The sequence below is a fragment of the Vipera berus genome (assembly GCF_964194415.1).
Source record: "Vipera berus genome assembly, chromosome: 1".
NCBI lineage: Eukaryota > Metazoa > Chordata > Lepidosauria > Squamata > Viperidae > Vipera > Vipera berus.
Genome location: NC_138202.1, coordinates 186,489,485 through 186,513,489, shown reverse-complemented (window position 1 = coordinate 186,513,489; position 24,005 = coordinate 186,489,485). Strand labels below are relative to the sequence as shown.

The following is a 24,005-nucleotide window of genomic DNA, read 5'->3' as shown; positions in this document are numbered from 1 at the left end:
TGAAACAGGAAATAAAGATTTGTCCCATGTTTGGGGCCTAGCAAGGTAATCTAAAATAGTTAACAAGCATTTAACACATATCTCCCCTGCTTCTCAGCTAACAAAGTGAGATAGAGCTTGTGGCCTAGAGGTAAAAACAATTGCCTAATGTGCAATCAGCCCAGGTTCGAATCTCAGAAGGGTATGGCTGACTGATGAAAACAAGTAAGTTTGAAATGCATATCAGTCTCCCTTTAATTCTTTGTTAGCAATCTAAAAACTTTACACAAATATGAGCTGACACTGTTGTGACTACTGCCTGTCGATGGCCTTCGGTTAGGCTGAAACAGGAAATAAAGATTTGTCCCATGTTTGGGGCCTAGCAAGGTAATCTAATATATATATATATATGTATGTCATATGTTAACTATTAGATTACCTTGCTAGGCCCCAAACATGGGGCAAATCTTTATTTCCTGTTTTCAGCCTTGTCTCAAAGGCCATCGAACAGGCTGTAGTCACACCGGACAGTTCATATATTTGTGTAAATTACTAACAAAGAATTAAGGGAGCCTGAAGACTAATGAGTCAGAAATGCATGAAGACTAATGAGTCAGAAATGCATGATGCATTTCAGCCTCCCTTAATTCTGTTAGTAATTTGTTAGTAATTTACACACACACACACACACACACACACACACACACATATATATATATATATATGTGTGTGTGTGTGTGTGTGTGTGTGTGTGTGTGTGAAATGTTAACTATTTAGATTACCTTGCTAGGCCCCAAACATGGGGCAAATCTTTATTTCCTGTTTTCAGCCTATCTTGAAGGCCATCGAACAGGCAGTAGTCACACCGGACAGCTCATATATTTGTGTAAATTACTAACAAAGAATTAAGGGAGACTGAAATGCATTTCTAACTTATTAGTTTTCATCAGTCAGCCATACCCTTCTGAGATTCGAACCTGGGCTGATTGCACATTAATTCTTTGTTAGTAATTTATACACACACACACACACACACACACACACACACATATATATATACACATACATACATACACACATACATAAAATGTGGGCCCAAAATTTTAGAAAAGGAAAAATGGAATGAATACATGATTAATAAAAAGGAATGTTTGTATGTACTGAAAGTAAAATAATCACGATCTATTCTATTATGTAGTACTCACTTTTGGATAATTCTGTTTTAAGATGCTCCTATTTTGTAGTAGAATTGTAGTAAGTCACCCTTATACCTTCAAAACTGGGTTAATCAAAAAACATACAGAATCCTGCTGATGGAACTAATTGGAGATACATTTCCTTACTCAGACTGAGCTCTTTGTTTATCCACAGAGCCCAGAAGCCTTCCTTATCTACGCTTTTATTAAATAAAATTATTTCCATTCTCCCAATATACATATCTTTTCTCTCCTAGAACAACTGCAGAAGAAATCCAGTTTCAGGCTTAGAGTGAGATTATGATATATCCATTTTAAATAGAAATTAATAAATTATGGAGCAAATTACATATACCAAAATTCTTTCTGACTTCAGAAAAGCTTTTCAATCCCAAATGAAGACTCTTAAAAGTAACATTAAAAGCAATCATATTAACACTATTGATACATACTAATAATTTTTGTGACAAAAAAAATTCTTGACAATTTTGATGTTCAAATATAAAATAAATTTGAGATTGTAGTGATCACAGAATTCATCACTTTTTATCAATTGTAATACCATAGTAAAATAACAAAATATGAAACCAAGTAATTTCACACAAAAATCTATTTAGATCACAGCAGCAAAGCATTTTATAAAATATACATTTTATCTTTACCATCAAACTTAAGAATATGCTCCTGGCAGTTCTAATGCGAAAAAGAATTCATCATTTGGATATATTTGGGTTAGCATGAACATTAATATTGTAGTATCTGTCTTAAAAATTGTCCATCAACTTTTGCATTAAATAAAGTCATAAAACTCTTCTTTACCCACTGAAATATATGTTTACATTCTCACAATTCCAATCATAATGGAATAAAAGAAAAAAGTGTTTCAAAACTACATAATTATAAACTGACTGTCAGTTAATATAACCAAAAAAGTAAACATGCTTTAAAAGAAAAATACTATCTTCTAATTTCCCTACTAAAAATTTAAGCAGTTATACCCAGAGGGTCAACTGCTCTTATTTAAAAAAAATATGTAGAAGAAAAGAGATTGTGGTGAAGATTAACACACTCTCAAAAAACAAGTGTAATTATTACTATTATTTAATTTGAAGTAATCTTTAAAGGATTATTCAACCACAGAAATGTGTGTTTGCTCAGTATTAACTGTACCAACAGAATATTGCAATCTTTCAACTTATTTAAATTATTAATGCCTTTAATAATCCGTGCCATTGAGAATATACATTACTCTTCATAATACTACTCGACTTTTCAGAGACTTTTCTTTAGGTATTATAACTACAACTGACGAACTGAGAAATTATATAATCAGTTTTTGATCTTAAAAATGACTGTGGAATCCTTCCTTTTGAGAAAAGAATATTCTGAAAATAATACATATCAGTTTGCAACATGCACAAGATTAGGAAAAGTGTTTTCTGTACAAAAATCTGGAAATGAGCAAACTTCAGTGTCCAAGGAGAAATTATGCATGTCCAGGAAATAATGTCTGGAAAGACGTTTCTCAAATGAAAACCAAATATGAAAATCAATGCAAATAATTGGCTTTATCTGGAAACTAATGTGAAAATAAAGCAGTAGCAAACAAATATTTGCCAGAAATACTTCGCTTGTTAAAAGAGGGTCAAACACTGAAGAACCTAAAAGTTAAATAGTGATATGTAGGGTAGTTGCTCAGTGGCTAAAATGTTGAGCATTTTAAAAATGTTCCAAACTGCACTTTGAAAATGGACATTTCAACTAGATCGCTTTTTTTAACCTTTCAATCCACAAATCTTTTTGAAGGAGTTTCCAATGGCTGCCATTTATTCATATGGTTAATATAAATGTATTATAAATATTTAATTAATAATTTGTGAGAGTCATTTTCCTAAGCTTGGAATATATTTATATTATTCATTATACAGTGTACATAAATATTTATACCTAAAAAATTAAGCAATATCCCATGCAATCTGCTTTTAATAAAAAGCATTCCATTTTTTTAAAAAATTGCAATTGTATCTGTGCATGCCTTTACAACCAAATTGGTAATTTGTTATACATAACGTATAGAAGAAAATGTTGGATTTTTAAAAAATCAATGAATTTAAGAAACCCAACAGCATTTGCCATATTATTGGCATCTACCTTATTTATTTATTTATTTATTTTTAACTTAAACAGCAAAGAAAAAGAAAAATCAAAATAAGGTTGTAGACTGTTTGAGAGAAGCTCTGGTCTTTGCTTGCTTTAAATAATCATGCTAGCAGAAATCCTAGTATTTTTCTTGCAGAATGCAGTTCTTGGCTTTCTGTGCCAGAGGAACTGCTGCAGAGTTCTTTTCTTTAAGGCATATTTCTTCAAAAACATCAGGAAAAAACAGCTGCCCAAATCAGTCTATTGTTTTAAAAGGCACAAACTCTTCCAATGGCTTTGGCAATGCTAAAGCCAATCCCTTTTCTGGCTATCTTTCTTTTTTTACACTCTTCCTCTCCACATTTATATAGTTTGAATGAATATATAAAAGCTTTGTTTTCTTTTTACCCTTCAAAAGAAGAAAAATAACCCTCCTCAGGGTGTGAGTTTTGAAGAACATAACAAGTATGAAGAACCACAAAAATACTGAAAAAAGTAGAATTTAGTTTGAATGGTATGAATGTAATTAAATGTTAAGCACCAATTTTAAATGAAAATTATCACATCCTTGTTAAGTCTTTGATTTTGAAACAACAGCAAAAGCTGACAACTAAATACTTCCCTGGCTTCTTGCCTCTTATAGTAGCTTCCATTGAGGAAAAAAAGGAAGATCACTCATTGTGTCTATAATTCATATTGCTGTTCTTCACCTGCATTTTTCCATGAGCATAATCCATACAATATGGAGAGATTAGGCTTTTTTTCAACATGGTTGCCTTTCTGGAAGAAAATTAGGGCAGAATGCAGGTATAACAAGAGAAAGCTTCAAAGACAAGATGAATTTTACTGGAGCGCTTCAAACTAGGAGTATGCTACAGAAGAGGATCCTCTTCCATAGGCTCCTCATCTAGCCTGTAAGTAATAAATTAAGAGGAGTTAGAATAATAGAACTGCATGGCCCAGAATTTAATATATTTATTAATTAATTTATGGTGCTGTGGTTGTTAATAAGCATGCAAAGTAATATTGTTTTGATGTGCTACTTAACACTCTACCTAACAGTATTAATAAGATAGATAAGATAATCTTTATTGACAATTTTTTTTACTGTGGGCACAATGGCACACATCAAAAATGAAATTTAGTTGTCAATTCTCAAACTGAGACACATACATGACACACACCTAAAACATACTACATACAACATATGTATAGACCCACACCCCTACATATACATAACAATAAAATATTAAACACTGTGTCAGGACCCACCTCAATCCACATCTTAGGAAATAAGAACTCTTGGATGCAAGTTTAGTCCAAAAGGAAAATGTTTACTAGGATGGAATCGATTGTGGGAATACAAGACGGGATCTGACAAAAATTACATTTCAATCCTATATAAACCATTCCCATTTCAGCCCCTCCCCTCATCCATTTGGTCAGGCTGTCGTCAGTTGCTAGGTATCAGGGCCTTCCATGGGAAAGGGAACTCTCCTTGGTTTTATGGTTATTGCTTTCCTTTTTAGTTGTAAATGAAGATACAATCCAGACCTGTCTGTCCCCCTCCCTTCCCCAGTTAAGACATCCCCTGTTGTTTGAAAATCGCTTTAGTAACCATCCTCTCCCCCCCCTCGGAGAGATGGCAGAATCCTCAGAAATAGCACGTTGTTCTACCTATACAATTATGAAATGTGAATGTAAATGGATTCTGACATTCGGCTCTCCTTTCAGAAAAAAGATGAGTCCATCTGTGGGGAAAGAAAACATATAAATGTTAGCCTGGTTTGTTTGGATATTCTGTATGAAACCTCTTAAGCAACTTAGGTGCTTTAACATGGAGTTTGTTAACCCACTCATTTTCTGAGGAGGGGAGGTGTTTCCATGCCACTAAATATTGTATCGTTCCATGGTGTTTTCTGGAATCTAAGATTTCTTTCACTTCAAAATGTTGTTCTCCTTCCACCATGATGGGGGGTGGTGGTGGTGGGATTTTTTCTCGTAGTGGTGATTGTTGTTCTCTCTTTAATAGACTGCAGTGGAAGGTTGGGTGTATTCGTCTAAGATTTTTGGGTAGTTCTAATTCAACTGTTACTGGGTTTATGATTCTTTTAATTGGAAAGGGTCCAATATATTTTGGTCCTAGTTTTTTACAGGGTTGGAGTGATTTCAGGTATTTTGTGGATAAATATACCATCTCTCCTACCCTAAATGGTGTGGGATCGGTTCTTTTTTTGTCTGCCTGTGTCTTGTATGCTTTTCTGGCATCTTCCAACGCTTTCCTAACAATTGGCCATGTATTTTGTAATTGAGCAATCCATTCCTTCAGATCAGGGATAACCGGTTCTTTTGGGGTTAGTTCTGGTATTGGGTTGAAACTCTGGCCTGTAGCTACTTGAAAAGGGGTGTAACCTGTGCTTGAGTGGACTTCATTATTATATGCTACTTCTGCGAAAGGCAGTAGGTCCGTCCAGTTGGACTGCTGAAAATTAATATAGCATCTCAGATATTGTTCAAGTATATTATTGAGTCTTTCAGAAGCTCCGTCTATCTGAGGATGGTGACTAGATGACAGTCCTTGCGTGGTTCCTAAGAGGGATAAAAATTCTTTCCAAAATGCCGACGTAAATTGCACCCCTCTGTCAGATATGATGCGTTGTGGTACCCCGTGCAATCTGTAAATATGCTGTACAAAAAGTTTTGCTAATGCTTTTGCGGTCGGGATTTTTTGGCAAGGTATGAAATGTACTTGCTTAGAGAACAGATCTGTGACAGTCCAGACTACGGTGTTTCCATTACTTTCTGGCAGTTCTACGATAAAATCCATGGCTATTTCTTTCCATGGGGCTGAGGGGTTTGCCACCGGTTGTAACAGACCTGGTGGTTTCCCTTGCAGTCTTTTGGCCATCGCGCAAATTTGACAGCTACCCACATAGCTTTCTATGTCCTTTTTCATAGATGGCCACCAAAATTGCCTTTTAGTTAAGTGTAAGGTTTTTACAAAGCCAAAGTGTCCTGCTGATTTTGTATCATGGCACAGTTGCATGAAATTGATTCTCTGTGTGGCAGGTATATATAGCTTCTCCCCCACCCACGGCAGTCCATCTTTAATTGTGCACACATGTTTATTTTTCTGGAACCATTCATCACTTTCCAAAGATTTCATGAATTCTATTCCAGTTTGGCTATCTACCTTCGGCTTCATTTTTTCTTGTGCCCTGGTGGTGACTGGTGCTGCCAGTTGTTGTTCCGGTACAAGTGGTTTAAAGTCAGTAACTCTTGTGCTGTTATATTGGGGCATGCGGGATAATGCATCTGCCAGGAAGTTCTTTCCCCCCGGTAAGTGTTTGAGAGTGAAATTGAATCGGTGAAAATGTTGGGACCAGCGGGCTTGCTTAGGAGTGAGCTTCCTGGGCGTTTTTAGTGCTTCCAAATTTTTGTGGTCTGTCCAGACCTGGAAAGGTATTTTATTTCCTTCTAAAAATTGGCGCCATGTTAGTAATGCCCACCTCAACGAGAATGCCTCTTTTTCCCATATTGGCCAGCGTTGTTCTGTTTCTGTGAGTTTTCTGGATGTGTATGCGCATGGTTGCAATGTCCCCCCATCATTTTCTTGTAATAGTACGGCTCCTACCGCTACATCACTCGCATCTGCCTGTATTACAAAAGGTTTGTCGGGATCTGGGTGTTTTAGGACAGGTTCAGCAGAAAAAAGTCTCTTTAGCCTCTCAAATGCTGCTTGACATTCCATTGACCATTTCAGAGGCTGGCTGGGTTTCACGGGTGACCCCCCCTTCGTTTTAAACAAATTTGTGAGGGGCATGGCTATTTGGCCAAATGCGGGGATGAATTGGCGGTAGAAGTTTGCAAACCCCAGGAAACTTTGCAATTGCTTCCGTGTGCGGGGGGGGGGTGCCCACTCTAGTACTGCCCTGACCTTCTCAGGGTCCATTTCGATGCCCTCTGGAGATATGCGATATCCCAGGTAGTCGATTTTTTCCTGATGGAATTCACACTTCGATAATTTAGCATATAAGTGGGCAGCTCGCAACTTCTTCAGGACTGCTCTGACTAGTTTGATATGTTCCTCTTTGGTTTCTGTGAAGATAAGGATGTCATCGAGGTAAACCAGGACCCCCTTATATAGGTGCTCTCTCAGCACGTCATTAATTAATTGCATAAAGACTGCGGGGGCCCCTTGCAGTCCGAATGGCAATACTTTGAATTGATAGCACCCCATTGGGCAGTTGAATGCAGTCTTCCATTCGTCTCCTTCCTTAATCCTAATACGGTAGTATGCTTCCCTCAGGTCTAGTTTGGTAAAAATCTTTCCTTTCGATAGGTGGGATAACATATCCTTCATTAGGGGAAGGGGGTACAGATTACATTCACTAATTGTGTTCAAATTTCTATAGTCCACAACCAAACGAAAGGACCCATCCTTCTTCTCCCTGAACAGAACCCGGGCGGCCACTTTGGGTTTGGCAGGCTCAATAAATCCTCTTTCTAAGTTTTTCTTTATGAATCTCTCCATTTCTGCCATTTCCCTTGGGCTCATGGCATACATCCTGGGTTTTGGGAGTTTTGCCCCAGGTTTGAATTCTATGGTGCAGTCTGTGGGGCGGTGGGGGGGAAGCTCATCTGCTCTTTCCTCACTGAAAACCTCAGCCAGGTCCCTGTATTCCTCCGGTATCTCTGGTAATCCCTTCTCTTTCCCCACTGCTGCTGTCTCCTCCCTCTGGGTTGGGGGGGTGCTTTTGGAGTCTAGGTTCTCTGCCTCCCCTTTGGGAAATTGAGTTCTGCTGTCCTCCAGTTTATCCCGGGGTTCCATTTCTTCAGCCATTCCAGTCCTAGGATCATTGGGCATTCCATGCCTGGGGCCACTATAAACGTTATGTCCTCCTCATGGGGCCCCAGTGATAGGTGGATTGGTAAAGTGGCTAGGGTGGCTGGTCCTCCCCCTGCTATTGTCCCATCTAATTGACTAAAAGAGATTGGTTGTTTTAGCCTCCTCACTGGGATGCTCAATCTCTCCACCAGCGTTGGGCTGATAAGGCAGCGGATGCACCCAGAGTCTATCAGAGCTTTTATTTTGGCTGCTTCAGGCATAGGGGAAGCTAATATAGTCACTGTCTTAAGTATGGGTGGAAGGGGTCCACTTACCAATGGTTCTCCCTCTGAGCTGTCTTCAGAGTTGTCCACCGTCCCTGCGGTGCAGGCCGGAGTCCAGTCCCAGTTCCTGGCAGGAATTGTGGACTCTACAGCCTCTGTCCCCTTCATGGAAGATTCTTTTGTGTTGCCTTGGGGCTTCCCCGGCTTCTTGGAGGATGATGCCTCTGGTTTTCGTGGGGGGGCTTTTGAACGACATTCTGCAGCACGGTGGCCCTCTCTCCCGCAGTTGAAGCAACTTGTTGATTTTTTGGCTGTGGCTGGTGGTTTTTCCCCCTCGCGTGTTTGCTCGGGTGGCAGGCGGCCCCATGGTTTTCCTCTGCGGTGTCTCTTCAGTAGGTCTATTTCCACTTCCTCCGCCAGGATGTACCAGTCATCGAGGTGGGGTGGGTCTCCTCGAGGCAGGAAAGCATCATACAGGTCGTAGTTCAGACCGTCTTTGAAGTGGCTAAGGAGGATGTCTTCTGGCCAGTTCAGCTTGCTGGCAATGGCTCGGAATTCTTGGGTATAATCAGCCACTGCTCGCCTGCCCTGCCTCACCGTTTTGATTCTCTCCCGGGCCTTACGGTCAGCCAAAGGATCCTCGAACCGTCGCCTCAAAGATGACATGAATCGGTTGAAGTCGTTGAGTTCTGGGGCGTTGGAGTCATGCAAGTTCACCACCCAGTCTGCAGCCGTCCCGTCCAGGGCAGATTTTTATTTTAATTTTAATTCCATTTATATCCCACCCTTCTCCGAAGACTCAGGGCGGCTTACAAGCTTAGCAGTAGCCTTCATTCTATGTATATGCCTGCTTATTAGGGCTTTCACACACACCCCAAGCGGCATTATTACAAAGTCAGCTTATTGCCCCCAACAATCTGGGTCCTCATTTTACCTACCTCGGAAGGATGGAAGGCTGAGTCAACCTTGAGCCTGGTGGGATGCAAACCTGCACTAATTGCAGGCAGCTGGTGTTACTTAAGGAGGCATTAGCCCACTGCTCCACCAAGGCTGATGAGTTCCCCTTCAATTCCCTTGTCTAAGTCATTTAAGAAGATATTGAAGAGTACTGGGCCTAAGACAGAACCATGTGGTACCCCACTGCCTACTTCTCTGCATGTGGATGTACTCATTGAGTACAGTTTGCTAGCCAGCTACAGAGCCATCTGGTGATGATTATTATTATTTATTAAATTATTATTATTTATTAAATTTATATGCCGCCCTTCTCCCTAAGGACTCAGGGCGGCTCACAACAATTAAAAATTAAAAAAAAATAGAATACAAAGATTAAAAAAGAATTAAACAATAAATAAGGAAATAAAGGACAATTTAAACCAATAAAAACCAAATTTAAAAACCATGATCAGTCCAGGCCCGCTTGTTGGAACAACCATGTCTTCAGGTCACGGCGGAAGGATCGAAGGTCAGGGGCCGTCCGCAGCTCCGGAGGCAGTTCATTCCAGAGGGTCGGCGTGCCCACAGAGAAGGGTCTCCCCCTGGGGGTTGCCAGCCAGCATTGCCTGGCCAACGGCACCCTGAGGAGGCCGACTCTGTGGGAGCGAACCGGGCGATGGGAGGTTGACATTGGCAGCAGGTGGTCTCGCAAGTACCCCGGGCCTAAGCCATGTAGGGCTTTAATCGCACCCGGAGGGCAACCGGAAGCCAATGCAGCTTGCGCAGGAGTGGTGTAACATGGGAGTATCGAGATACTCCCATAAGTACCCGCGCGGCTGCATTTTGCACCAGTTGAAGCCTCCGGGTGTACCTCAAGGGCAGCCCCATGTAGAGAGCATTGCAGTAATCCAGGTGAGAAGTGACAAGGGCATGGGTGACCGTGCATAGGGCATCTCGGTCCAAAAAGGGGCGCAACTGGCAGCAAACCTGTGCAAAGGCCCTCCCTGGTCATAGCAGTTAGATGATCCTCCAAATTAAGCCGTGAATCCAGGACACCCAAGTTGCAGGCCCTTTCTGAGGAGGGCAATAGCTCTCCCCCATCAAAAGAGATGGAACATGTTGGACAATACGAGATGCCGGTATCCACAGCCACTCGGTCTTGGAGGGGTTCAGCCTGAGCCTGTTCCTCCCATCCAGACCCGCACTGCCTCCAGGCACTGGGACATCACGTCAAGGGTTGGCTCGGGGTGGAGATAAACAACTGGGTATCATCGGCATATTGGTGATACCTCACCACAAAGCCACAGATGATCTCACCCAGCGGCTTCATATAGATGTTAAACAGGAGGGAGGAGAGAACCAACCCCTGAGGTACCCCACAAGAAAGGGGTACTGCCACTACGAACTGCGAACGGCCCAAGAGGTAGGAGGAGAACCACCGTAAAACAGTGCCTCCCACTCCCAACCCCTCGAGCCGTCGCAGCAGGATACCATGGTCGATGGTATCAAAAGCCACTGAGAGGTCAAGTAGGACCAGGACAGAGGAGCAACCCCTGTCCCGGGCCCGCCAGAGATCATCTACCAGTGCGACTAATGCTGTTTCCATGCTGTAACCGGGTCTGAAACCGGACTGGTATGGGTCCAGATAGTCTGCTTCATCCAGGAATTGCGGAAGCTGACGCGCCACTACAAAGTGAAGTTTGGAGACAGGACGATAGTTATTCAAGGAAGCCGGGTCCAGAGCAGGCTTCTTGAGAAGGGGCCTCACCACTGCCTCTTTTAAGGCGGAGACGACACCCTCCATCAATGAAGCGTTGACAACTGCCTGGAGCCAGCCCCCTGTCACCTCCCTGACAGCCGAAACCAGCCAGGAGGGACATGGGTCCAGTAAACAAGTTGTAGTGCTCAGTCTATGCATTATCCTGTCCACATCATCCAAAGACACAGGGTCAAACTCACCCCAAATGGTATAACCAAGACCTGTCCTCTCCACTCCACCGGATTCCGCCTAGTCGGAGTCCAAACCGGTCCAGATCTGAGCGATTTTGTCCTGCAGATACTGTACAAATTCCTCAGCCCTACCCTGCAAAGGATCATCCCTCGGTCGCTGGTTGAGTAGTGAGCGGGTCACTCTAAACAGGGCGGCTGGGCAGTTATCTGCGGACACAATGAGAGTGGAAAAGTAAGCACACTTTGCCACTTCCATCGCCACTAGGTAAGACTTAAGATAAGTTCTTAGCCGTGTTCGATCAGATTCGGATCTGCTGGACCTCCAACAGCTCTCTAGGTGTCTTTTCCGGCGCTTCATCTCTCGGAGTCCCTCAGTAAACCAAGGGGCCACCCGGAATCTGCACTGGGTCAGAGGCCACAAAGGCACAACTCGATCCAAGGCCCCAGCAGCAGCCCTATCCCAGGCTACCACTAGGGCCTCGGCAGAGTCATGGGCAAAGGAAGCAGGAAATGTCCCAAGCTCCGTCTGGAACCTATTAGGGTCCATCAGGAGCCTGGGGCGGAACCACCTGGTCGGTTCCACCTCCCAGTGGTGGGGCGGGGTGGGGCGCACTGAAAGTTTAGCCGGAGAAGAAAATGATCGGACCATGGCGGGGGTTAGATAGTTAAATCCCCCCTACCCAGATCATTAATCCACTGCCCAGAGATAAAAACCAGGTCAAATGTGCGCCCTCCATTATGGGTCGGGTCTTGAATTATTTGAGTCAGGTCCATGGCTGTCATGGAGGCCATGGACTCCCGCGCCAACTCAGATGCCTCACCCGTGGAGGGCAGATTGAAATCCCCCAGAACTATAAGCCTGGGGAACTCAATCGCCAACCCGGGCAAGACGTTGAGGAGCTTGGGCAGGGCCGATGACATGCAGCTGGGAGACAGGTACGTAATCAATAGGCCCAACTGAACTCTAAGACCCAACTTCAAAAGGAGAGACTCACACTCGCCTATCTGAGGGACAGTGGCCACTCGTGGACAAAGACTCTCCCTAATAATAACTGCCACCCCACTACCCCGGAAGCCCAGTGGGAATAGTTTCGAGAGGGGGACACCCCCCTCTTGGCCCAACCAGGTCTCCGTGATGCAGGCCAGGTCCGCGTTCTCCTCAATAAGATCATGTATGAGGGGAGCCTTGTTCACCACCGACCTGGCGTTGAAATAAACCAATCTGAGCCCAGGATCCTGCAATCCAATGCCCCCGGGGAGGCGAGAAGAGCAATGAGGGTGGGAATAGGCAACCGCTTGAAGACAGCGGTGGCCCGTTCCCTGATAGCGATAGAGCCCTCTGCTCCCACACTCTCTGCCCCTCCCAAACACCGTCAGGATAGGGAGACCCTCTGCTCTCAGAGGTGAGTCTGCCCCCAAACCCCTACTCTGCCCCCCCGCAACCATCCGATGGTCTGGACTGCTGTCCAGGTCAAACTCCCCCAAATTCGTTCCGGATCCCTAGAGCCTCCCCCCTCCCGGGTCCCCTTAAAATTTTATATAAAAATCTTAATAAAAATCCCCTCAGCCTCTTCTTTGAAGCATGCCATCTCTCAGGGTCCCACAACCCGTCATCAAGAAAGTTGGGCATTCCTGCAGGAGGGGGGAATCTCACAGCAAGTAAAGTTCTTCAAAGGTGTACGCTGGCATACAAAGGAAAGTGGTTGTATCCGACAATGAAGGGTGCCAGCAGACGAAGTCAATAGAAAATTCAGTCAACATGTGGCAGGTCCCAAAGCCACAATCATGGTAACAGTGGAGTAGTCTATGGCGGCAACAGGAAAAGTCATAACAGGTGGTGATGACAGGTCCAAAAAAAGGAGGGAAGGCAGCCTGATGACAATGGTGACAGACCCAAAACAGCAAGATTCAAAGACAGCCATAAGGGCGGCTGCAACCTCCGCAGTGGCAGGGAAAGCAGCAACAGCAGACCCCACAGCCGCAGCCACAGCGCCAACAGGACCAGGTCCACTGCACTCACGGAGCCGAACTCGCCGAGTGGCAGAGGGGCAGGGGGAAACAACATCGAAGCTCCCTTCCCCCTGCCACAACCCTGGTCTCGATAAAACAAACAAGCACGAGCAGAGCCCAGAAATTCCGACAAAGATCACTTGTCACAGCTCCACTCAGCTTGGATGAGCAGAGAAACAGTCAAGTCAGCCCCACCCAACCGCCAACATCCTCTCACCAGTGAGTTAGAAAGTCGGCTTCTCCAGCTTCTCCTCCCCCATCCTCAGCCATTCCAAGACGTATCCCGACAGGGGAGGGAGCTAACACTCCGCCAGCAGTTCCACCGACTGAACGGGGGCCAAAACGATGACAAAAAGCCCCATGGCACCCAGCAGAGCCGAAAAACCGCTCGACACTAAAAGCTCAGAAGCCAGCGAGGAACCATCTTGGACATGCGCAGAAAGAGGCTTGTCTATCCCACCTTTTTCTAGCTTACCAAGGAGTAGGTTGTGATCTACCTTATCAAATGCCTTACTGAAGTCTAAGTATGTGTTATTAAGATACGTGCTCAAAATGATTTAGAAGAAAAAAGTTTGTATATATGCATAATTTATTTATAATACTATTTAGAAGCTGCTTTTTAGACATGGTAGAGATAAAGAATAGACTGAGAATTAAAACAGAAAGCTAGTTTGATGTAGTAGTCAAGGCATCAGGCTAGGGATGGGAGTTCTAGTTCCACCTTAGATATAAAGCCAGTAGGGTGAACTTGAGGCAATCACTCTCTCAGCCCTAGGAAGGTTGTTGTTAGGTGCAAAGTCGTGTCCGACCCATCGCGACCCCATGGACAACCTTCCTCCAGGCTTTCCTGTCCTCTACCATCTTTTGGAGTCCATTTAAGCTCACGCCTACTGCTTCAGTGACTCCATCCAGCCACCTCATTTTGTTTTCCCCTTCTTCTCTTGCCCTCAATCTTTCCCAGCATTAGGCTCTTCTCCATTGAGTCCTTCCTTCTCATTAGGTGGCCAAAGTATTTGAGTTTCAACTTTAGGATCTGGCCTTCTAAAGAGCATCTAGGGTTGATCTCCTATAGGACTGACCGGTTTGTTCACCTTGCGTAGAAGTCTTCTCCAGCAACATAGTTTAAAGGCCTCGATTCTTTGGCGCTCAGCCTTTCTTATGGTCCAACTTTCACTGCCATTCATTGCAACTGGGAAGACCATAGCCTTGACTATATGCACTTTTGTTGGCAGGGTGATGTCTCTGTTTTTAGTGTGCTGTATAGATTTGCCATGGCTTTCCTCCCCAGGACCAAGTGTCTTTTAATTTCTTGGCTGTAATCCCCATCTGCGGTGACCATGGAGCCCAGGAAAATAATCACTTCTGAAAAATCCTGCCAAGAAAACTGCAGGGACTAATCCATGCAGTGACTACCAGGAGTCAAAGAAACCCTCTCCGCCAAAAAGGTAAAGAGTAAAACTTACTTTTTCTCAAGAAGTGGTTTAACTCCCACTGACAAAGATGCCATTGCTGTTACAGTTTCTGCTTCTTCATTATCACACTTCTGTGCATCTATCAAAGAATAACCGACTGTTGAAGAATAACGTTGGAGCGAATGCCAATATTTACCTAAAGGAAAATTTAAGCCATTATGGAATCCATTACTAGCATTTTTCTATTAAACAAAAGAAAATCACCATCAAGCTGCAAAATGAAACAGGTCTGGGAGATTCTTACTTCTAAGAGGCTTTACCAAATATATGTAAATGAAGTAATAATATAAATACGGCAGCTCCATTTGCCCTCTACTCTGTTATTTTCTTGTATCCATTTTATAAATGAATAAAAGGGCTACAAGGAAACAACAGAGAAGGGGGCAAACTGAGGTACAGTAAAATAGGGAGATATATTATTTCATTTGCATATTTTTGTCTAATTTACTGGAACTAGAGAAATGTTCCAAGGGCTTCCTGAAAAAAATAAAGAAATAAGGAATACAGATTATACAAAAATATTCTGTCAGGCAATTTCAGATATAACATTGGAAAGGGAGAAGTGAGGGGATAACTGATCAACAAAGATTCAGAGTTGAATAAAAAATATTAAGTGAATCATTGTAGCTATTAAGCTAGTAACATGGTTGTTAGGTTGTTGAGTTTGCTTGTCAGAAGGTCACAAAAGACAATTGTTTGACCCTGGAACACTGCAACCATCATAAATACATACCACTTGCTAAGTGCCCAAATTTTGATCATGTGACCATGGGGGTATTATAACAGTTGCAATTGTGAAAACCAGTCACAAAACACTTTTTTCAGTGCCACTGTAACTTAAAAGGATCACTAAATGAATGGTTGTACGTTGAGGACTATCTGTATTATATCTTATTTCCAACAAAGCAGTGAATAAAGTGCCCCATGGCAGTCTGATTAAGAATAGCAAAAAGTGAGTAATTAAATGGAAACATAGCTCGCTTGAAAATCATACTCAAAGGAAATTCATAGTTCTTTATCAGATAGACTGCCACATGGTTTGGTCCCCTGCAACATTTTCATTAAAGATTAGGCTCCCCAGGATGCTAGATACCTAGAAGACATTAATTAAAATTCAAGATGAACTTTTTAAGTTAAAAGAATGTTTGCAAAATAATAGAAGGAGTCCCTGCAGATTTTACTCCACTGGTAACTATAGGGGGTAGTGCTCATCTCCATTTCAAGGCCATTGAGCCAGCGCTCTTCAAGGACATTTCCACAGTCATATAGCCAGTGTCAGAATCCATTTATATCCCATTCAACAAACTCTATCTGTATGTTTTTAAAATCTTATCCCTCCCCCTGGTTTCTGCCATTTCTCCAAGGAGAAGAAGAGTATTCAGCCTGCCGGGAGGCTGTCTTCAAAGAACAGGGGAAGAACCTTTGAACTGAGAACAACAAAGGAAGGGAGGGGAAGAGATCTGGTTTGTATCTCCAATTAGAATCTCTAAGGGAAGAGGGCAATTGTCGTGAAGACATGAGAGTTCCCTCTTTTCCATGGAAGGATTTGACACCTGAATTTAAATTGATCCAGGACAAACCAGATGGCTTGGAGGGAGGGGGTTCGACCTGGGGACTCTTTAAAAAGCACCAAACTGTAACACAGTTCAGATCCTGTCGAGTATTCTCATTACCAATCATGTTTCAGTAAAAACTCATTTTGGACAATTTCTGTTTCAAGAGTTCGTTCTACTGTTACCTTCCCACCAAAGTGGTACCTTTTTATCTACTCGTATTTGCATATTTTCAAACTGCTAGGTTGGCAGGAACTCAGCCAAGGACAGGAATTCAACCTATCACATGGTGCTCAGGTTTTGAAAATTGGGCTGCTGGCTTTCCAGTATCTTAACCACTGAACCACCATTCCACCCAATAGAATGAATAATGAAATCAAACCAGAACAAAGAAATGAAAAAAGGAAAGAGAAAACAAATGAGAAGCATGCTATGAGAAATTACTGGCTTGGCAGAAATATACATTAAATGGATTTTTTAGTTGCATCACAACTAAAAAGGCAAATGTGGCTTCCAGAGTTCGGCATTGCAGCAGGACGAACGCAGGAAGATGGGGTTCCATCTTTTGCGTTTGATTTTGCCCCGCTGGGGGACCCTGGAAAGGGTTGAAAGTCTCCCTGTAGAGGCAACAAGCAACGAGGGGACAGCAGCAGGGGGGTGGACAGCAACCATCTGGTTTGATCCAAGGAACCCCTCCAAACTGACAAAGGAAAGACTAGCTACATTCATGTAGCCAATCCTAAACTGCTAACAACCGAAGACAGTAAGTACCAACAAGGAACATTACAGCAATATGGATGAAACAGGGTTAGACCTGAACCTCTCTTTATGATTTTAAGAACTCTTCCTGAAAAAACTGCCCAAAGCACTCCCCCCGATGAGAGAGGGAAGGGGAATTTCTGCCCCATTTCCTCAGGAAAAGAAAAGTGGTGATTTAATTACTTGGAGAAAATGGAGAAAACTACAAGATTACGTTTGAATTTATATACATACATACATACATACAAACTATATATATATATATATATATATATATATATATATATATATATATATATATATATATATATGGATCTTTGGTTATTCGGGTTTTTCCCCGCGTAGAACTAAAGTTGTAGGCGCAACGTTTCGATGGAATCCCATCCGTCATCATCAGGCTGGTGGCTTTAGCTTTAGCTTCCTTCTTCTGGGAGAAGCATAATATATATATATTATTAAGCATTCAAAATATACTTGCTTGGTCCCAGAAAAAAATTTATACACACACACACACACATTTCTGCCAACCTAGCAGTTCAAAAGCACGTAAAAATGCAAGTAGAAAAATAGGGACCACTATTGTGGGAAGGTAACAGCATTCCATGCGCCTTTGGCATCTAGTCATGCTGGCCACATGACCACGGAGATGTCCTCGGACAAGCGCTGGCTGGAGACTAAAAGTGCTTTTAATACCTTTTTTAAAAACGAGAGACTTGAAAAGTCTGCAATATAAGTTTTGGATTTAAAAAAAATCAGATTGTAGCTGAGAAAGAAAAGGCTTGGGGGCTGCTTATCTGTGTGGCAGAGATGATAAAGTATTTTAAATTTGGCCTGTCTGAACTACGAATACAAATACTGACTTCAGAACAGTATTGTGGAACTATTTTCTTGTAGAAGAACTATACACTATTGCCTGATATGATGGAACATTTTAGATTATAAATCTTGACTGATAAACAACTTTTAATGGTTCTTTCTTCTCCCTGGACAGAAAGGATATATTTCTCATTGAACATAAAAGTTTTAATTGTACTTATATTTGCTTAGGGGAGGTTTAAGAAAGTATTGGTAAGTTGGTTGAATAATCTGGAGCTCCAATAATAATTAACGGAAACTTCTCAAGTTTTCAAACAGGTTTCTATAAAAGTCACTTACAAAAAATAAAATGGATGTTCCATATTTAGCTCTAAATGGAAAAAAAACCATCCTTAACATGTCTCCAGAAGCCTCAGTTTGACATGCCATCAAGAAAATACTGATGAATCACAGAACGAAATTCTCTCCATGTTGAAATTAATACAAGAAATAATTGCCTTAGCTCATGATGAGATTAAAAATAATACAAAGGAATTAAAAGAACAATTTTTAATTTAAATCTACAAACCCAGAAAATGATCACAGAGAAGGAACTAGCAACCTAGAAAATAGAAGGAAAACTAGAGAAAGCTGACCCAAATATGAAAGGACCCAAAGGAAAAAAACTAACAGCCAGACTCAGACAAACGAAGAATTAGAAGACATAAAGATAATGTTGGAAATGGAAAAGACATTTTATCAACCAAGATTTCAGAGCATATTGGAGGATAAGGAAGGAAAGCCAATGGAGTGGAAGATAGAGCTGTTACCAGAACTGTGGGGAATTGGAGAAGGAGGGAGGCTGCTTAATGAATATCAATGGGCTAGCTCTTCCAAAAATACCTTAACTAAATTGCTCCAAATAATATGCACAAAACTAGAGGAAGAATTATTTGATGAGCCAAATGCACTGATTTGGAAAGTTAGTTGGCAAAGGAAGAAAGCTAGAATAAGACAAAAGAAAACAGAAGCTTTGACCTATTAGAGGGGATATTATATTATCAATTAGATGTTTGAATATGGTTAAGAATAGATTGCTAGAAATAGAAATATTATTATAACTAGATAGATAAGATTGGTAATCAGAATATCATATTTTGGCATGAAAATATGCCAAAATAAGAAAATGCTAAGAAGTTTGAATAAGGGAAGATTTTGGTTAATCAAATATAACTTGTTTTGAAAATATAAATGATTAGGATATTTTGAATATGGATGGGAAATTAAAATTAAAAAAAAGCAAAAATAGCATACTGACAATAAATGGACATTGAGTGCAAATGCAATTAAGGTATTTTGGTTAGAAAAGATATTTTAAACTGATATCACTGATATTATTTTAAAAAGTGTAATAAATGCTGATATTAAACTGTATATCTATTAATAACAATAAGAATTGCATTTGCTTAATGTGGAAAAATATTAATTATCAGAAGAAGAGAGGAGGTATTGGATGGTGTAATATTGGATTTAGTTTGAAGAAGCTTATATGTACCACGGAATTATTAATGGACCCAGTCAACATGTTGTCTATTAAACACTTTGTAAAAATAGAAAATTAATAAAATATTTATTAAAAAAGGCAAATGTAACTAAAAATTCCCATAAAATGAAATTCCCATAACATGCAAACTACCGTATTTTCCGGCGTATAAGACGACTTTTTAACCCATGAAAATCATCTCAAAAGTTGGGGGGTCGTCTTATACGCCCAGTCGTCTTATACGCCGGAAAATAGTACATAAATCAATCGAGCGCCCCCGTTCTTGCAAAGCAACTTCAAGCCTCCTTAGTCCAGTCCCCCCTCCAACGTGACTCTCCGTTCCCACCCCCAAGAGCCTCTCAGCCCCTTCCCCTCCCCCTTGCAAACGCCAGACCCCAGGAGCTCTTGCGTCTATTCCAAAGGGTGGGTGGAAGGAAAAGCCCCTTTCGGCTCCGGCTTGGCTGCAAGTCAGCAAGCCCGGGAAGGCAGGCACTCCCCTCTCACTGTGGAGGAAGCAGGGCAGGCTGGCGTCTGTCGGGAGCCGGCAGGGCAGTCCTGCGCACGTGCGTGCTCCCCGGCTCCTAAGGAGTCCTCGGGGAGCCATGGCAGGCACCTCACGCTCTTCCCTCTTGAAGCAGCATTGGTGGAGCCGCCCGGCATCGGGCGGGAGCCGGCAGGGCAGTCCTGCACACACGCGCACTCCCCGGCTGCTAAGGAGTGCTCCTTAACAGCCGGGGAGTGCGCACGTGCGCAGGACTGCCCTGCCGGCTCCCACCCAACGCCGGACACTACCGCCCAACTATTCAAAGACAAAGGAAGGCAGGTTCCAGGTGAGGGAAGGAAAGATTAAAAGTAAAAATAGATTGGCAGAGTGACTACTTGAGTACATTTTTGCTGAATTTATTCAAGCAGAGATTGGACAAAGTTTTTTTTGGGGGGGGAGTGGGGGACAAAGAGTTATATGAATATCCTGCAGCTTTTTGAATTCTATGAATTCATTTTTAAAAAACAATGAATAAAGACTTGATCTAACTACAGAAGAAAAACTATTGTTTGTAGGTACTTACTGTGTATTTTAATGACCTTCTCAATGGAATGCACTGCATTAACATTTGTTGTTTGCTGTAATATTTTTTCAGGAATTGGATCAAGCTGAGATAATAAAAAAATACAATTTAGAATATCACTTTTTAAAATAAATAATGAACACATGAGTTGAACAGTTTAGATTTAAGTCAAAAATATGTGGCTTAGTATCCTTTGAAGTTATATCCAACTGCTATTTGTGAAAATCAAAGAAAACTACAGTTAAATTATATTTTAATTATAGTTAAAAGATGAGGAGGGAGCTGAACATGTGGGGGAAAAGGTGGGATTGTGTCTTGATTCATTAATCACCTCTAGTCTGATGCCTCCCCCACTTGGGCCCCAAGCCATCCATCAGAGCCATGTCTTCCAGGAGGCAAGAAGGATGGGAGCCGATCTCACCTCAGATATTATCACAGATATCTTAGACTTGTGGGTTGGTATTAGATCTCTGTATTCTATATTCATTTCCAAGACAGCAAAACCTTGAAGATTGGTTTTCCTGTCTTATTTGTTAAAATTTAAGTGGCGATGACTATCAAAAATACGTTGTTTGGCCAAGGAGATACAAATAGTTGTATCCAATAGTGATAAAATGTTCCAGATTTTTGACATATAAGATAAGCTACAACTAGAATAGAATAGAAGGGACCTTGGAGGTCTTCTAGTCAAGCCCCTGTTCAAGCAGGAGAACCTATATCATCTCAGACAAGTGACTGTCTAGCCTCTTCTTAAAAATCTCCAGTGATGGAGCGCCCACAATTTCTGGAGGCAAGCTGTTCCACTGTTAATTGTCCTCACTGTCAGGAAGTTTCTTCTTAATTCTAGGTTGCTTCTCTCTTTGTTCAGTTTCCAAACATTGTTTCTTTTCCTGCCCTCTGTTGCTTTGAAGAATAATGTGACCCCCTCATCTTTGTGGGAGTCCCTCAAATCAGGTCGCCCCTATTTCTTCTTTTCTTTAAACTAGCCAAACCCAAGTCCTGCAGCAGTTCTTCGCATGTTTTAGTCTCCAGGCCTTTGATCATCTTATTGCTCTTCTCTGATTTTTTTCCGAACTCTCAACTTCTTTTTTGTGATATGGTGACCAAAATTGGCCGCAGTATTCCAGGTGTGGTCTTACTAGGGTTTTATAAAGCAGTACTAATACCTCACGTGATCTTGATTCTATGCCTCTGTTTAAACAACCCAGGATTGTTTTAGCTTTTTTGGTTGCTGCTGCACACTGCTGGCTCATAGTCAAGTGACCGTCCACTAGGACTCCCAAGGTCCCTTGCACAGTTACTGTTTTTGAACCAGGTCTCACCCAGTCTGTACTTGTACCTTTGATTTTTCCTGCCTTAATGTAAAACGTTGCTTTTCTCCACATTGAAGCTCATTTTGTTGGATATTTTGTTCAGATTTGTGAAGATCTTTTTGGATCCTGAGTTTGCCTTCTGGGGAGTTGGCTACTCTTGTCAGTTTGGTGTCATCTGCAAATTTGATGAGTTCTCCTTCAATTCCCTTGTCTAAGTCATTTAAGAAGATATTGAAGAGTACTGGGCCTAAGACGGAACCTTGTGGTACCCCACTGCCTACTTCTTTCTAGGTGGATGTAGGGCCGTTGAAGACTATTCATTGAGTACAGTTTGTCAGCCAGTTACAAATCCATCTGGTGGTGATGTTGTCTATTCCACCTTTTTGTAGCTTACTAAGGAGTAGGTTGTGGTCTACTTCATCAAATGCATTACTGAAGTCTAAGTATACTACGTCCACAGTATTTCTCTGGTCTACTAGTCTACATTATCGAAGAATGAAATAAGATTGGTTTAGCTTGATCTGTTTTAAACAAACCTGTACTGGCTACTAGTTATAACTTTGTTTGCTTCTAGTGGTTTTCAGATCTGTTTTTTGATGATCTTTTTTAGGATCTTCCTAGGTATTGATGTTAAACTGACTGATCTATATAGTTTCCTCGGTCCGCTTTTCCCCCTTTATTGAAGATGGGAACCACATCAGCTCTTTTCCAGTCCTCAGGTACTTCTCCAGTGTTCTAGGATTTATGATTTGTTTTCTTGGGATTTGTGATTGTCTTGGGTTCGAAAGATTCTCGAGATTGGTCACCCCTCCCCTTCAATTTTAGTTTAAAGCCCTCCTGATGAGTTGGGCCAGTCTTTTTCCGAGTACATTTTTCCCGTTTTCGTGAGGTGCAGACTATCCCTATAGTTGTGGGCTTATGGGATTTGTGCCACAGTCAATTAATAAGAAAGCATAAATTGCATTTTTACTTTACCTCATTTCCTAGCAAAGCAGAAACACATGCTTCAGATGCATCACAAATGGCTGTCAGATCATGACCACCCTCAAGAGCCAGAATGATTCGTCCTTCAGCCAGCCCCATAAGCTGTTTGGTGAGGTATCCAAAGCCTGAGAAAAAGCAAAAAAGTATAAGGTGCATATAAGCATTATTAATAGAAAACTATTAATTCATCTCAAAAGTCAGAAACATTTCAAATCATTTCTCCATCATACGTAGTTTGCTTCAAATTGAGTAGATTGCAGGTGTAATCAATTCATTTTCTGAATCTATATGAAAATCAGAATGCTTTAAAAATGTTTTTAAAAAGATGTGCAATTTACAGCTCAGAATTTCTAGACCTGTGTACATCACAAAATGTATGCACTAAAATAATGCATATTTGGGGAAAAAAGGCAAATAAAAATGATATGAACCCTGTTTCCCATCAGTCTACAACCACAAACAGATATAAAATAATAATGGAGGAACATTTGGAAAAATGAGAAATTGAGCATAATTAAAAATTATTTTCTGTATCATAATAATGAAATTTTGTAAGTAAGTAGCCTGAGATATTTGATAAATTTGTGGCATGCATGATAAAATAAGCTTTTATGAGTTATATCCAATATGCCAATTCTGTCCTATCTGTGACTCTCTAATCTGTAGGTCAGGCATAGGAAAGACTGCACACAGAAATCACTTTTTTTTCTTTCTTCCCTCTCCTTTCACAGAGTGGGCTGCTGGTTCATTTGTTTTCGATGTGTATTCCTCCACTGTATGTCTGCTTACTCTCTTATAATCCCTTCAAGAATGTAAATACAAACATTATTTCCTTTAAGAATTATTCCGGAGCTGAGCTGAGCATTCCAAAGGGTGGGAGTGGGGAAATGGAAAGCACAGTAACAGCTGTATTATCTCCCACTTAGCAACCACTTCACTTAACAAAAGAGCTGCTAGTCCCAATTGTGGTTGCAAAATAAGTACTACCAGTACCATTTTTTGTCTTTCCTGATATCATTTCAAATTTCATAAAGAGTGAAATGAGGGCTTCCGGTTTGCGTGTGTGGCGCTGGCGGATGTGCCGGGAGAAGCTCCCCCCCCCCGCCGTCCGGTCTTTTTTCCTCGGAGAGCCCTGAAAATGGTTAAAAGTCGCCCTGAAGGGGCAACCATCATGAGGAGGCTCTCTCTGCAATCACG

The 24,005-nt window shown here is 41.7% G+C and overlaps 1 protein-coding gene across 4 annotated transcripts in view; it reads right to left on the bottom strand.

Annotated features, from left to right (window-relative positions):
- Positions 1 to 766: 766 nt before the first annotated feature.
- Positions 767 to 24,005, bottom strand: part of HDAC4 (histone deacetylase 4) — a 392,113-nt gene continuing 368,874 nt past the window's right edge. For all 4 annotated transcript variants that reach the window (XM_081338797.1, XM_081338799.1, XM_081338798.1 and 1 more), the window contains 4 exons: positions 22,800 to 22,933; positions 20,512 to 20,596; positions 14,786 to 14,930; positions 767 to 4,226 (listed from right to left, as the gene is read on the bottom strand). In XM_081338797.1, coding sequence (XP_081194923.1) covers positions 4,187 to 4,226; positions 14,786 to 14,930; positions 20,512 to 20,596; positions 22,800 to 22,933 — 404 coding nt within the window. In that variant the 3' untranslated portion in view covers positions 767 to 4,186. The remainder of the gene's footprint in view (positions 4,227 to 14,785; positions 14,931 to 20,511; positions 20,597 to 22,799; positions 22,934 to 24,005) is intronic.